The sequence below is a fragment of the Hyla sarda genome, chromosome 3 (assembly GCF_029499605.1).
Source record: "Hyla sarda isolate aHylSar1 chromosome 3, aHylSar1.hap1, whole genome shotgun sequence".
NCBI lineage: Eukaryota > Metazoa > Chordata > Amphibia > Anura > Hylidae > Hyla > Hyla sarda.
This window is the reverse complement of record NC_079191.1, coordinates 144,346,942-144,361,533: the sequence shown is the minus strand read 5'-3', so window position 1 is coordinate 144,361,533 and position 14,592 is coordinate 144,346,942. Positions and strand designations below refer to the sequence as shown.

Sequence of the window (14,592 nt, the reverse complement as noted above, 5' to 3'; positions counted from 1 at the left end):
TGTGTCACATTTATTAGTGTCCCCTTATCTCGCTTTGTGTCAGTCATTACTTTCCCCTCATTTCACCCGTGTCACATTAATTACTGCTCCTTCATCTATCTGTGTTACAGTTTTACCATCACCCCCATGTCATAGTCATTACTGCCCCCTCATCTTCCCCCCCCCCCCCCCCCCCTGTATGTCAGTTTTCCATGTCCTCTCATCTTCCCCCTGTGTGACGCTGATCGACATTCTACCATGCTGCACACCAGATGTCTTAGGTCAGTATTTTGGTGCACAGCAGAGAATGTCACCGCCGTGGCTGTTGATTGGCTGCGGGGTTACCTGATGTCCGCTGCTCCTGTATCACTGGATTGCTGACCACAGGCAGAACAAGGGAACTGAGGCGGAGGGAAGTAAAACATTGGACAAGGCTGACAAAAACCTTGATGCCACCATGAAATTCTTATTTGCTCTGGTGCCCAGGATTTGTCAAGCCCTGGTGTAAATGCTGCTGTGACAGTAGCATCTAAATAGTTAATAGCAGAAAGCAAAGATTGCCCCAAGCCAGGTCATCCAACTGATTGACAGTGAAAATCATTGACACCGATTTTCATTATAGTTTATTATGAACCATTATTGTTGTTTCAGCCCTAGTGTGTATTGCTCATTTTGACCTTCACATTGTTTGCAGTGTTTCTGCAACATAAATTTTGAGTTTTAGTAAAGTTTTATACATTTTATCTGTTTCTCTAATATGGTGTGTCTTTTCTAACCACATAGTTCTTACAGAAAATCTGCACAGTGCCCACCCTGTATGAACTAAAATAATTATGTGAATGCGGCCTAAGAATACGGACTCATTCACACGGATGGATCTGCAGCATATTTTACGCCGACAATGGACCCTACAGTGCTGCCTCCTCTGTGCCTGCTCATAGCGGCAATCCGCTGCTACGAGCAGACATGCGACTGCTCTCAGCCTAGCTCAGGGAGCAGGGGGTGCGGCCACGATGTGTGTAAGTACAATGCGCATGCGCGTGGTGACTCGCACATTGCATTGTGTCTGCTCGTAGCGGTGGATTGCCGCTATGAGCAGGAACACAGAGGAGGCAGCACTGTAGGGTCCATTGTCGGCGTATTTTACGCTGCGGATCCGTCCGTGTGAATGAGCCCTACATTGCAAAATGTCCAGGCATGAAGTGTTGTTATAATCATTATAGGACTCGACCCAAATATCCATATATGTGTTAAAACAGAATATCCATTTTTGTTATTAAAATAAACCCTTTCATGTTTTTTATTTTTTGCAGAGCAACTTTGCCCATTATGTGGGACTGGGTCACCACTTGCGAGTCTTAAATTTTGTATCCAATTACTTTGACAAGTTGGATCCAGTATCATCTGCCCATTTAAAGATCACAGACACTGTATTTGATGGCGTGGAGGTCAGAATCTTTGAACCCCAGAAGGAGCTGCATGGGTCACTACAACGCAGCATCATCTTTGTCCATGGTGGGGGATGGGCTCTTGGAAGTGCAAGTATGTTTTCTTTTACCTAAGGATTTGTTCATTATAAAAAAAAAAATTAGTTTTAGATTAAAATAACAAAAAAATTAATCTGTTGCAATAAATGAAAGCTATAGCACAGCTTAATTTCTTTGATTGTCAAAAAAAAAAAAAAGCAAGCAGATCAAGTAATTTGCATAGGAAATACTGCCTTTACTGCAGAGCTTTCCAAACTGGGTGTATGGCACATTAGTGTGTCGTGGGTACCGGAATTTTGGCGCTGATCAAGGCAAGGAGTCGCAGAGGTAGGATTATCCAGCTTGGAATTTATTAACAACAATGCAACGCGTTTCGCTGCGCATGCGCAGCGAAACACGTTGCATTGTTGTTAATAAATTCCACTCTGCGACTCCTTACCTTGATCAGCGCCAAAATTCCGGTGCCCCCGAAGTCCTTTTCTACCTTCTTAATCTACATTCCAGGAAGGCTGCAGACAGGCATATATTATCTATGTACGATTACCATTGTTGTGTATGTTGTTACACAACATTTATTGGTAAGCAGTGATTTACCCTCCCCGGTATCCTTGTTGCAAGCCTTTGTTTCTCTCTTTTCACATTAGTGTGTCGGCGCGGTCTCAATATGTGTCACGGGACCCTTCCGCAGCAGCTGCCGCTGGTCACTGTTTTTTAATGGAACCTGTCATCAGGTTTTACCATATACAGTGTGTGGTAACTTGTTCTATATGGTAATATCTTTGTCATAACCTGACTGCTGGGATAGTGAGGCTATATAGTTTAAAAGTGTTTCATGCAGGCCCCAATAAGTAGTGCCCTTGGCAGGGAGCTATACTCACCTAGTCCAGTCTTTTCTGGCTGTAATCACACCTCCTCAGTTTGATTGACCGCCCGGGCATGGCCCACATCATTGCTCTGCTCCATCTGCTTAGGGAACAGAGTGGTGACAAGGGCTGTCAATCACCCTAAGGGGGCGTGATTACAGCCGGAGAAGACTGGCCTAGCTGAGTATAGCTCTCTGCCCAGAGAAGTACTTGCAAGGCCAGCAGGGGACACTTTAAAACTATATATTTACACCTTCCCTGCAGGCAGAAAAATCTCCCGGGGATGGTGAGAAGGAAGATTTTACCATATGTAACGGGTTGCCACGTGTTATATATATGGTAAAATCTGATGACATGTTCCCTTTAAGTGGTCATGGCCCATGTTGCCTGATTTTGAACTGCAGCCACTTTATATTAGTGAAAAGCAGACACAGTAGTCGGCACAGGCACATACGAATCAGTCTTTCTTACCGCAGAGTGCACTGTTGCAAGCTGCTACAGACCTTAGTGTGCAGTGTACGCTGACACCGGGGTGCACGATCCATTCAGAGCAGGAGAAACGGTAAATGCAGAGGTGACGAAAACCGGAGGGCACTCTCCACAGGGCAGGTAAACCACTTGTCTTTATTTTATTCAGAGTAACATGTCACAAAGTGCTGGATTAAAAGCCGGGACGCCAGCATGAGGTAACAGCCATTTCACGCCTCTCTAGTTGTTTCCTCAGACCACTCCTACCTCACCTGTCGGAGCAGATAAATACATATTCAACGCTCATGACGTAGGTGAGGTGTGGCGTTCACAAAAACAGTGCATTAAAAACACAACCGTAATGGTAAACTATTACTATGTACAAGAGGAGACACATGTCAGGTGTGTAATTTTTTAATTAGATAAAATGTCACATGGTAATGGAGGGGGATTAAATGGCACAGGGGGTGAAGGAGAGGGATGGAATGGCACAGGGGGTGAATGAGAAGGATGGAATGGCACAGGGGGGGTGAATGAGAAGGATGGAATGGCACAGGGGGTGAATGAGAAGGATGGAATGGCACAGGGGATGAAGGAGAGGGATGGAATGGCACAGGGGGTGAAGGAGAGGGATGGAATGGCACAGTGGGTGAAGGAGAGGGATGGAATGGCACAGGGGGTGAATGAGAAGGATGGAATGGCACAGGGGGTGAAGGAGAGGGATGGAATGGCACAGGGGGTGAATGAGAAGGATGGAATGGCACAGGGGATGAAGGAGAGGGATGGAATGACACAGGGGGAGAATGAGAAGGATGGAATGGCACAGGAGGTGAATGAGAAGGATGGAATGGCACAGGAGGTGAATGAGAAGGATGGAATGGCACAGGGGATGAAGGAGAGGGATGGAATGACACAGGGGGAGAATGAGAAGGATGGAATGGCACAGGAGGTGAATGAGAAGGATGGAATGGCACAGGAGGTGAATGAGAAGGATGGAATGGCACAGGGGATGAAGGAGAGGGATGGAATGACACAGGGGGAGAATGAGAAGGATGGAATGGCACAGGAGGTGAATGAGAAGGATGGAATGGCACAGGAGGTGAATGAGAAGGATGGAATGGCACAGGGGATGAAGGAGAAGGATGGAATGGCACAGGGGGTAAAGGAGAGGGATGGAATGGCACAGGAAGTGAAGGAGAGGGATGGATTGGCACAGGGGGTGATAAAAATGGGGGTTATGAAGGGGGATGATGACATGACATAGCAGCAACGCTTGTAATGCTAAAACTGGTATTTAAAGGGGTACTCCGGTGAAAAACTTTTATTTTTTTTTTTTAATCAACTGGTGCCAGAAAGTTAAACATATTTGTAAATTACTTCTATTAAAAAATCTTAATCCTTCCTGTACTTATTAGCTGCTGAATACTACAGAGGAAATTATTTTCCGTTTGAAACACAGAGCTGTCTGCTGACATCATGAGCACAGTGCTCTCTGCTGACATCTCTGTCCATTTTAGGAACTGTCCAGGGTAAAAGGAAATCCCCATAGCAAACATATGCTGTTCTGGACAGTTCCTAAAATGGACAGAGATGTCAGCAGAGAGCACTGTGCTCATGATGTCAGCAGAGAGAACTGTGCTCATGATGTCAGCAGACAGCTCTGTGTTTCAAACGGAAAAGAATTTCCACTGTAGTATTCAGCAGCTAATAAGTACAGGAAGGATTAAGATTTTTTAATAGAAGTAATTTACAAATCTGTTTAACTTTCTGGCACCAGTTGATTTAAAAAAAAAAAAGTTTTTCACCGGAGTACCCCTTTAACCTCTGCGAGAATAAAAGGATCAGGCATGTTGGATTTTAATACTTTCACCCTTCAACTTGGAATTGGTGTAGTGAAGGAAAGAAACCACTGTTATCCCAAGCAGTTGCAGTACTAGGAGTCCCAGCATGCCTGGTAGCCTTTGGCTGTCTGGGCATGCTGGAAGTTGTACTTGTACTACTACTTTTTTTTTTCTTATTTTAATCCACTGGAGTTATTTTATCATAACTCCTTAGTATGAAGTAAAATTCACTTTGCCTTTTCATCAGATGGAACAATTTCAAATTGTCACACATTTTTGAGAAATCTCACTCCAGCCCCAACCACTCCTTGAAACATCCAAGCTATTTAAGAACGTGTTTAGACTTTTTAAATAAGTTTAGCAAAAGTACATGACATACAAGCGGAAAAACACCCAATGATATGCGTTTATATTAATGCTTTGATGTAGTGCTGGGCGGTATACCGGTATGAACCGGATACCATTTTGTTTTTTTTCTCCCACGGTATGGATTTTTGCCCATACCGCTATACCGGTCGGGCCCCTCCCCCACCCTCCGAGTTAATAAAAAAAAATTAAACTTACCCGTAATGGTCCGGGCCATCCATCCTTCCTGTAGTGTCCGGCGGCATTCCGGGTGGAGGGTGAACCGGTCCGGGCTGTCCTTCTCCGGGGGTCCTCTTCTCCACTCCGGGCAGGCTCCGGCCTAGTACACTGCATAGACGCCGCTACGTCCGTGACGTCAGGTGCGTCGCTGCGCACGGGCGTTACTGCGCAGCGGCGTCTATGCAGCGTTACTAGGCCGGAGCCTGTCCGGAGTGGAGAAGAGGACCCCCGGAGAAGGACAGCCCGGACTGGTTCACCCTCCACCAGGAATGCCACCAGACACTACAGGAAGGATGGATGGCCCGGACCACCCTCCCCGGACGGTCCCTGCAGCAACTGGGAAGGTGAGTCAGGGTTCTGGGATGGACAGGGGTCTGCATAATATACTATACCTACAGTAGGCCCTCCAGCTGTTGAGGCCCTCCAGCTGTTGCAAAACTACAACTCCCAGCATGCCCGGACAGCCAACGGCTGTCCGGGCATGCTGAGAGTTGTAGTTTTGCAACAGCTGGAGGCGCCCCTAGTTGGGAAACACTGACCGATACTATACACTACTATATAGTCCAACATGCTGGGAGTTGTAGTTTTGCAACAGCTGGAGGCTGTAGGGTTGTTTGTTACATCTATTTAAAAGGGTTCTCCACTGCCCCAGTGTTCAGATCCTTTAGTTCCAAAAGCCCATTTAGTTCCGCTACGCCACCTCAATGCAAGTCTCAATGTAAAAAAAAAAAAAGTAACGTGAAATACGTGATAACTTAGAAAAATACCGTGATACTCATTTTTGGTCATATCGCCCAGCACTACTTTGATGGTTTATCTATTAGTGCCCTTCCTATGATATCAGCTGCATATTTTGCTACCGATTGACTGAAATGAGTAGGGAAATACATAGCAGTAAATATGCAATAAAATACGCACGTGTGACCGTACCAATAATAATTTACATGTCTGCTGCTGATAGCAAAATCCCTGCAGTTCCCCCTTAACTCTACGACTGCCGGCCAGCCTAGTGTATTACAGTCTCCATGACATGATGATTTCTCCATTCTTAATGTTTAGAAAAAACCTTCTTCTTCAGCAGGGCTCAGCATGACCCAACAGATTCAGTCTTTTCTGTACTGATTATATGACTTATCGTGCTTCTTTTAGAAACGAGATCCTATGACAGCCTGTGCCGAAAAATTTCCGAAGATGTGGATGCCGTTGTCATTTCCATTGAGTAAGTTTGAATGGTGACATACCGGTTTCTGATCTCATTCCACAGAACCGAGCACATTTACAGAAATCACTGACCTGATTTATGAAGCTCATCTATGAGTCATATCTACATTCTTCTTCTCACACCCTCTGTCGAAATCTGTTCAACTCCTTTAGATAATATTAGATGAGCGTTAAGTTAATCAAATGTCTTTCGCCAGTGATTTGTGATAAAATGAGGCAAAATTTATCATGCATGGATGGTGTCATGTGTTTGTCTTTTAGATTCATCCGGTTGCCTTTATTTTTCGTGTAGATTAAGCTGGTGATGTAGAGGCTACACATTCTTTACCCCCTTAATCTGCAAGCTGTGACCTTAAGCTCTTATAAAACATGCCCGGACCGCCTGGAGCAGGGAGCTGTAGTCTCACAAATGTTCTAGTTCTACGGTTCACTTCACAACTCTATGGGACTGCTGAAGATAGCTAAGAGATGGGCTTAACTATTTTTTCCTGTCCCATAGGCCCAGATCTATCAAACGGCCTGGTTTTGCCTGTAACAACCAATCACAGCTCAACTTTCATATCTTAACAAGATCTGGTAAAATGAAAGTAGAGCTGTGATTTGTTGTTATGGGTAAAATCTGACAGTTTTGCTTTCGGGCAGATTGATCTGGGCCCTAGAATTTAAACGGGCAGGCGATGCAAATGTTGAACTCACAGGCATTTGGAACCCCATTCTCATGCTCAGTGGTGGTCCCAGCAGTCAGACCTCCACTGATCAGAAACAGGACTTATCCTTCATTAACCATTATGTGCTATTGAATAGGTGCAAGCAGAACAAGAAGTGTGTGGTGTAGATTCAGCCAGTAGCTACAGAGCAAGAAGTGGTGTCAGAGAAGAGACCTAATTTTGACAATTTACCCTCTACAGATTATTAAAATTATTTTTTTTATAGCAAGCTAAGATTATTTGCTTAGTGTCAAGGATTAAAACCTTACATAATTGCTCTATTGATTGTATGTAGTAACTCACTGAGCAATTTGCTTCGTTAATCCTCTTATTAAAACAATTGCGATTCGGAGAAATGTGTCCGGAAGGCATTGACATGGCGGTGATTAAACGTAATTTTTAGTTCAGACCTCAGCGTTGCTTTTCCTATAATAGACATTTTACCGAAGGCCTATCACAGATTTCATGGTTCTTCTCACTCCGTAAACTTTCAATGTCTGACATGAGACAGGAAGATATTATCATGGAGCTAATGAATCCTGTGATTACAGCAGCATAGGTGCTTATTTAGGTATGTAGTCTCACTCCCCTACATTAATAGGAGTGGGGAAGGTGAGGATTGGCAATGTAAGAGTATTATGAACTAGCAGGCTTTCAGAACAGTGAGCAAGATTGGTCAAAACCTGTGAAGAGTAAAAGCTAACCCGTGGCTCAGTGCAACCCGTGGCTCAGTGCAACCCGTTGTTCAGTGCAACCAGTCAGATTCATTTTTAAAAAGGCCTCTAGAAATGGGGGAAAAAAAACAAAGAAGCATGGGCGTAGGAACCGGGGGGGATAAGGGGGACGGATTCCCCCCCCCCCAGCAATTCATGCGAGGGGACCAATGATGAAGGGATCCCACCCCCACCAGCCGCCGCCACTTTAAAAGCTCAGTGCATGCTGGGAGCTCCCTGCACGCCAAAGTGGAGAAGCTGGCAGGGGAGAGTCACAGAAGACTTTACAATGTGGCCAGTATTAAGCTCATGGTACATAAATCGTGGTAAAATCTCGACAAATTTGCCGCGATTTGTGCAAGATCGCGGCAAAAACGTTGCAGCTTTACCGCGATTTTTACCCAAATCACTGCAAAATGCAGTTGTGTGAATGTGGACCTTAATTACTTCAAGACCTGCGATTACTTCATTAGGAAGGTCCTGGCAGCTAGAATGGACAGAGGGGTCTGGAGTACTAAAGGGTCAGGGATACAGAGGGTCTGGAGAGAACATGGGGGTCTGAAGCCTACAGAGCAGTCTGGTACAGAGTGTTCTGGGGGTCTGGAGAGGACAGAGGGGTCTGGAATACAGAGTGTTCTTGGGGTCTGGAGAGGACAGAGGGGGCTGGAGGTACAGAGGGGACTGGAGAGGATAGAAGTGTCTGGGGTATGGAGCGGTCTGGGGTTCAGAAGAGTCTGTGGCACATAGCAGAAGTACAGAGGGGGTCTGGAGAGGATAGAAGGGTCTGTGGTACAGAGCGCTCTTTGCTGCAGAAGAGTCTGAAGTTCAGAGGGGGCCTGGAGGAGGACAGAGGGGTCTGGGGTTCAGAGCGATCTGGGGGACTGATCAGGCAGCGAGACAGGAACCTTATCTGTTTTTATTCCTGGCACATTGTGATGACCTCTCCCTGTATAGACAGTAATGGGAGAAGATTTTAGAAGCCCAGCAACTGCCAGATGTGGAGCAGGAGCCACATCCAAACTTCTGCCTCACTCACAATGCTGGAGCCGCTGTCATGGTCGGAGGAACAGCGGCTGTCCGTGTGCACCAGCAGTAACGTGCTGGTGCACAGCAACAGTGTGCCCACCCCGCTGAAGACCTGCATACTCTGGGTGAGTCTACATGGTGAAGTACTGAAAGGAGATGCTAATTGATTGTACCAGATACAGTACTATCGATAATTTAAGATCTAACTCAGGATCAGTACAGGATTAGTAATGTAATGTATGTACACAGTGACCTCACCAGCAGAATAGTGAGTACAGCTATGGAGTATAAGGGTACGTTCACACGGGCGGATTTTTTTTTTGCGGGTTTTCTACTGCATATTTGAAAGGGGCGGGCTCTTCTCGGCTGTCCGCAGCAGATTTTCCGTGGCGGAATTTACGCTGCGGAAAATCCGCTGCAGTCCCTACTGACTTCAATGGGGCTTGCGGCGGATTTTCCGCAGTGTAAATTCTGCCGCGGAAAATCTGCTGCGGACTACCGAGAAGAGCCCGCCCCCTTTCAAATATGCAGTAGAAAACCCGCCAAAAAATCTGCCCGTGTGAACGTACCCTTATACAGGATATAACTCGGGATCAGTACAGGATAAGTAATGTAATGTATGTACACAGTGACCTCACCAGCAGAATAGTGAGTACATCTCTAGAGCATAATACAGGATATAACTCAGGATCAGTACAGAATAAGGCTGCATTCACACCACGTTTTGTACATACGGGTGCCAGATCCGGGGGGGGGAGGGGAAAACCGGTTGCTCCCGTACCCCAACCGAATCAGCCCGTGACTCCATTTACTTTAATGAGCCGACCGGAGTCAAACGGTGACTCTGGTCGGCTCAGTTTTGACCCATATGGGGTTTTGTGACTGGACCTAAAACCGGCACCTGTATGTACAAAACGTGTGAATACAGCTTAAGTAATGAATGACTTAATGGCACCTACACAGGCTGTAGAGAGCCTGACTTCCCACAGTCCTGCTTGATTTGCTGTCTCCTGAATTCACTGCTCCCCAATGGTACCTGTAATGGGGAGCCTAAAGCTCAATTTTAAAGCAAAACAGTCATCCTGTTCACCCCCACTAAATTCAATAAACTCACTGTGCAGGTGAACAGGAGACCGATAAGGGGACACTGACTCCTATACTGTACATACCTGCACTCCGGAGATCTGATTCCATCGTCCGTGAATTGTGCGATGGAGGCTGGGCCCGCCGGCTTATTTTGAATATTCATTCTCTCCGTTGGCGCAGCGCTAAAATGACCCTCCACAACTAATATTCAAATTGAGCGGCGATGGAATCAATCTCCGGAGTGCAGGTACGTAAAGCAGTCAGTGTCCCCTCATCAGTCTCCTGTTCACCTGCACTATAACCCAGTGTATTGTGTTTAAGGTGGGTGAACAGGATGATTATTCTCCTTTAATAGAATCCTGCAACATTGAATGATCCCGCCCCTTTGTAGCTCCACCCTCACATTGCCACACCTACTTAAATGCTGCCCCCCCCCAGATTTTTAGGTTTTCCTATGCCCCTTCAAAAAGCGATCTGGTTGTCAGCTTTTCCTCTGCACAGGTTTTGATAAATTCCCCACCACAATAGGACTGCCTTGCCACTGAATATAACATGGCAGACAAAAATAACTACTATTTTTTGGAGAATAGAAAAATAGAAGTCTACAACACTAATGATTGAGCTTTGAAAGGGCGGTGCTACTCATAAGCACTTTTAGTTTTCCACTGGGTGGGGGGGGGGGGGTGTAGAAGGCTTTAAGGCAGAACTTAAAGGGGTTACTCCGGTGAATAGCTTTTATACACAAACAGGCCCAGGTATCCAGGTCAATCCGTCACACTGCCACAATCACTGGCTGAGAGAGAAGACTGCTGCAGCCGGAGTGCCATTGTGACGGATTGAGGGGGTGTTGATACCAAGGCATAACTGGTTTATAATAAAAGAAAAAGCAGTTACATCCTGGTATTGTCATTAACCCTGTTTTTGCCACACATGGTAGCCACCATGCTGCAGCTCACAACTCCTCCTTGACACTTTAAACCTCATACAACTGATATATATTCCTTTTTATGGTCTATTCACATGTACAGTATTCTGCGCAGATTTCAATGTAAACGAAATGACTGAACACCGCTTCAAATCCTGCGCATCAAATCTGCTCAGGATACTGTACGTGTGAATAGACCCTTAACCCCTTATCGACAATGGACGTAAATGTACGTCATGGTGCCGTGGTACTTAACGCACCATGACGTACATTTCTGCTCCGCCATGACCGCGAGCACCGTTCCGTCATACTCGGCATGATGGCAGCCAGGGTCCAGCCGGTAAAGGGGGACATCTGCGATCATATCTGCGGCAGTGCGGTACTTTAAATGGATGATCGGATCGCCCGCAGTACTGCCGCGGGGATCCGATCATCCAGTATGGCAACCGGAGGTCCCCTCACTTTTCTCCGGCTGTCTCCCGGGGTCTTCTGCTCTGGTCTGAAATCGAGCAGACCAGAGCAGAAGATAATCGATAATACTGATCAGTGCTATGCCCTATGCATAGCATTGAACAGTATTAGCAATCAAATGATTGCTATAAATAGTCCCCTAGGACTATTAAAGTATAAAATAAAGAAGTACAAACATTTTTAAATTAAAAATGTGAAAAATCCCCTCCCCCCCAATAAAAAGGTAAAACGGCCGTTTTTTCTGCATTTTACCCCCAAAAAAGCGTAAAAAAATGAATACACATATTTGGTATTGCCGCGTGCGTAAAAGTCTGAACTATTAAAATATATTGTTAATTATCCCGTACAGTGAACGGCGTAACGGGAAAAATATTTAAATTCCAAAATTGCTGCTTTTTTTGTCACATTTTATTCCCAATTTTTTTTATAAAAAGTAAAACCTAGGCAAAAGTGGTACTGATAAAAACTACAGATCATGGTGCAAAAAATTTGCCCTCATACCGCCCCATATACGGTCAAAATAGGGCAATTTCAAACATACAAATTTTGTTAAAATGGTTTGGTATTTTTTTTTAAGCGGTACAATTATAGAAAAGCATATAACATGGGTATCATTTTAATCGTATTGACCCACAGAATAAAAAAAAAATTTCAATTTGTACCGTAAAGTGTACAGCGTGAAAACAAAACCTTCCAAAATTTGCTAAATTGCAGTTTTCTTTTCAGTTTTCCCACATAAATAATATTTGGTTGCGCCGTACATTTTATGGTAAAATAAGTGATGTAACTACAAAGTACAATTGGTGACGCAAAAAACAAGCCCTCATATGTGTCTGTGGATGGAAATATGAGAGAGTTATGATTTTTAGAAGGCGAGGAGGAAAAAACAGAAATGCAAAAATAAAATTGGTTTTGTCCTTATATTATATATATTAAATTTTTTTTTTTGTATCAATTGGTGCCAGAAAGTTAAACAGATTTGTAAATTACTTCTATTAAATCTTAATTCTTCCAGTACGCATCAGCTGCTGACAGCTCTGTCCATGTCAGGAACTGTCCAGAGCAGGAGAGGTTTGCTATGGGGATTTGCTCCTGCTCTGGACAGTTCCTGACATGGACAGAGGTGTCAGCAGAGAGCACTGTGGTCAGACAGAAAGGAAAACAACTTCCTGTGGATTATACAGCAGCTAAGTACTGGGTGGATTAAGATTTTTTTTTTAATAGAAGTAATTTACAAATCTGTTTAACTTTCTAGCACCAGTTGATATTAAAAATAATAATTTCCAGTGGGGTACCCCTTTAATGCAGTCTGTGCGGTATTCCGCCAAAAGAAGGACCGCATTAATTGTTTTGGCGGAGCCCGAAATACAGAATTTCAATAGCAAAATTTCTACTGCAGAAACTCTGGTGTGCAGGGTGCAGAAATCCAACAGTGATGATTGTTTTCCATTACTTATGCTGTATACTTTTGTCTATTATGTTGCTTTCTTTAGGTACAGGCTAGTACCAAATGTTCATTTTCCAGAGCAAATTCATGATGTCTATGCAGCTTCCAAATACTTCTTGCAACCAGAGGTTCTCGCCAAGTATTCTGTTGATCCGCAAAGGATTGTACTTTCTGGAGACAGTGCTGGAGGGAACCTGGCAGCAGCAGTCTGTCAGCAGGTAACATTCATTTATACTTCTCATATGACTTCCCTTATGTGTACATGTTCTGCAGAGAATCGAGCACTGCTTTTTACATTGGCATGAACAGGCGATTCCATTGGAGACATGTATTAAGTATTGCATTGAAATGTTTCTTTACCTGGAATAGAGAAGAGGTTGGAGGGTTAAATCCTTAAATTTAAATTAAATCAGAGTGCCTCCAGCTGTTGCAAAACTACAACTTCCAGCATGTCCAGACAGACAAAGGCTGTTGATAGTTGATCAGTCAGGGTTTGGATGCTGAGACCCCCAGAGCCAGGAGAAGTGCTTGGCTGAGCGATTCTCTCCCCGCCTCACTGCAAGAGATGGGCTCCATAGACTTACTATAGAATGTGTCTCCTGCAGCGAGATGGGAAACAAACTCTAAGCCAAGCACCTCTCCCAGCTCTGTCTAGCAATTGGTGGAGGTCTGAACACTGATCAAGCTTTTGATAGGTCTCTGTGACATAATGCAACATCAGTAGACCAGTAATCCCATATCTTGGCAACAGCATAAAAAAAACCTGTTTATTCAGCACATCCAGTTGGGTGCGAGTGCTACATTTTTTAGCCTCTGCATAGAACCTTCCAAGCATACAAAGAGTGTGACTGTTCAAGGTGTTTGTGTGTATGAGATATATATATACACACACACACACACACAGTGACCCCCCCCCCCCCCCCGACCTACGATGGCCCCGACATATGATCATTTCAACATACGATGGCCTCTCAGAGGCCATCGCATGTTGAAGGCAGCATCAACATACGATGCTTTTGTATGTCGGGGCCATCGCATAAACGGCTATCCGGCAGCGTAGACTGCTTCAGCTGCCACCGGAGAGCCATTTACGGTGCCCCGTGTGGTCCGCTGACGATCACTTACCTGTCCTCGGGGCTTCGGCGCGTCCTCTTCAGGATCCCCTGCATCGTCGGCACTCTCCATCGTCGTCATCACGTTGCTGCGCACGCCGTCCCCTCATCCAATAGGAGCGGCGTGCGTAGCGACGTGATGGCGGCGACGGAGAGCGAGGATGCCGGGGAAGCAGAGGCCTTGCCGGAGCGTCGAGGCGAAAGCGATGGACAGCGACATCCTGGGCAGCGATGATGGTCCGGAGCGTGAGTATAACCTCCAATACCAGTGGTCTTCAACCTTCGGACCTCCAGATGTTGCAAAACTACAACTCCTATACTTTACATTGGAGACCACTGTCCTATACTTTACAGCACCACACTTATCCATTTAATTCAATGGCGATAGATATATATATATATATATATATATCTATATATAATAAAAAATATATTAAGGGTGCATTCACACATACAGTATCCGGTATCCACAACAAATATGTACAGGAATTGATGCTGCAGATTGCAATGTAAACTAAATGACTGAACACAGCTTTAACTCCTCATTAAATATGCGCGGGATCCTGTACGTGTGAATACACCCTGTAGCAGATCTAACCCCTTATGAATACTTATAAAAGATGCAGATTTGTGCCTGATATATTATTTCATGCTATTCACT

The 14,592-nt window shown here is 44.9% G+C and overlaps 1 protein-coding gene and 1 long non-coding RNA gene across 5 annotated transcripts in view; one reads left to right on the top strand and one right to left on the bottom strand.

Moving 5' to 3' along the window:
* Positions 1-14,592, top strand: part of NCEH1 (neutral cholesterol ester hydrolase 1) — a 40,559-nt gene that overhangs the window by 13,217 nt on the left and 12,750 nt on the right. Inside the window, exons 2-4 of the mRNA XM_056565205.1 lie at positions 1,293-1,521; positions 6,373-6,442; positions 12,866-13,037. Coding sequence (XP_056421180.1) covers positions 1,293-1,521; positions 6,373-6,442; positions 12,866-13,037 — 471 coding nt within the window. The remainder of the gene's footprint in view (positions 1-1,292; positions 1,522-6,372; positions 6,443-12,865; positions 13,038-14,592) is intronic.
* Positions 13,044-14,592, bottom strand: part of LOC130361769 (uncharacterized) — a 93,410-nt gene continuing 91,861 nt past the window's right edge. For all 4 annotated transcript variants that reach the window (XR_008891146.1, XR_008891145.1, XR_008891148.1 and 1 more), the window contains one exon: positions 13,044-13,179. This is a non-coding gene — a long non-coding RNA (uncharacterized LOC130361769). The remainder of the gene's footprint in view (positions 13,180-14,592) is intronic.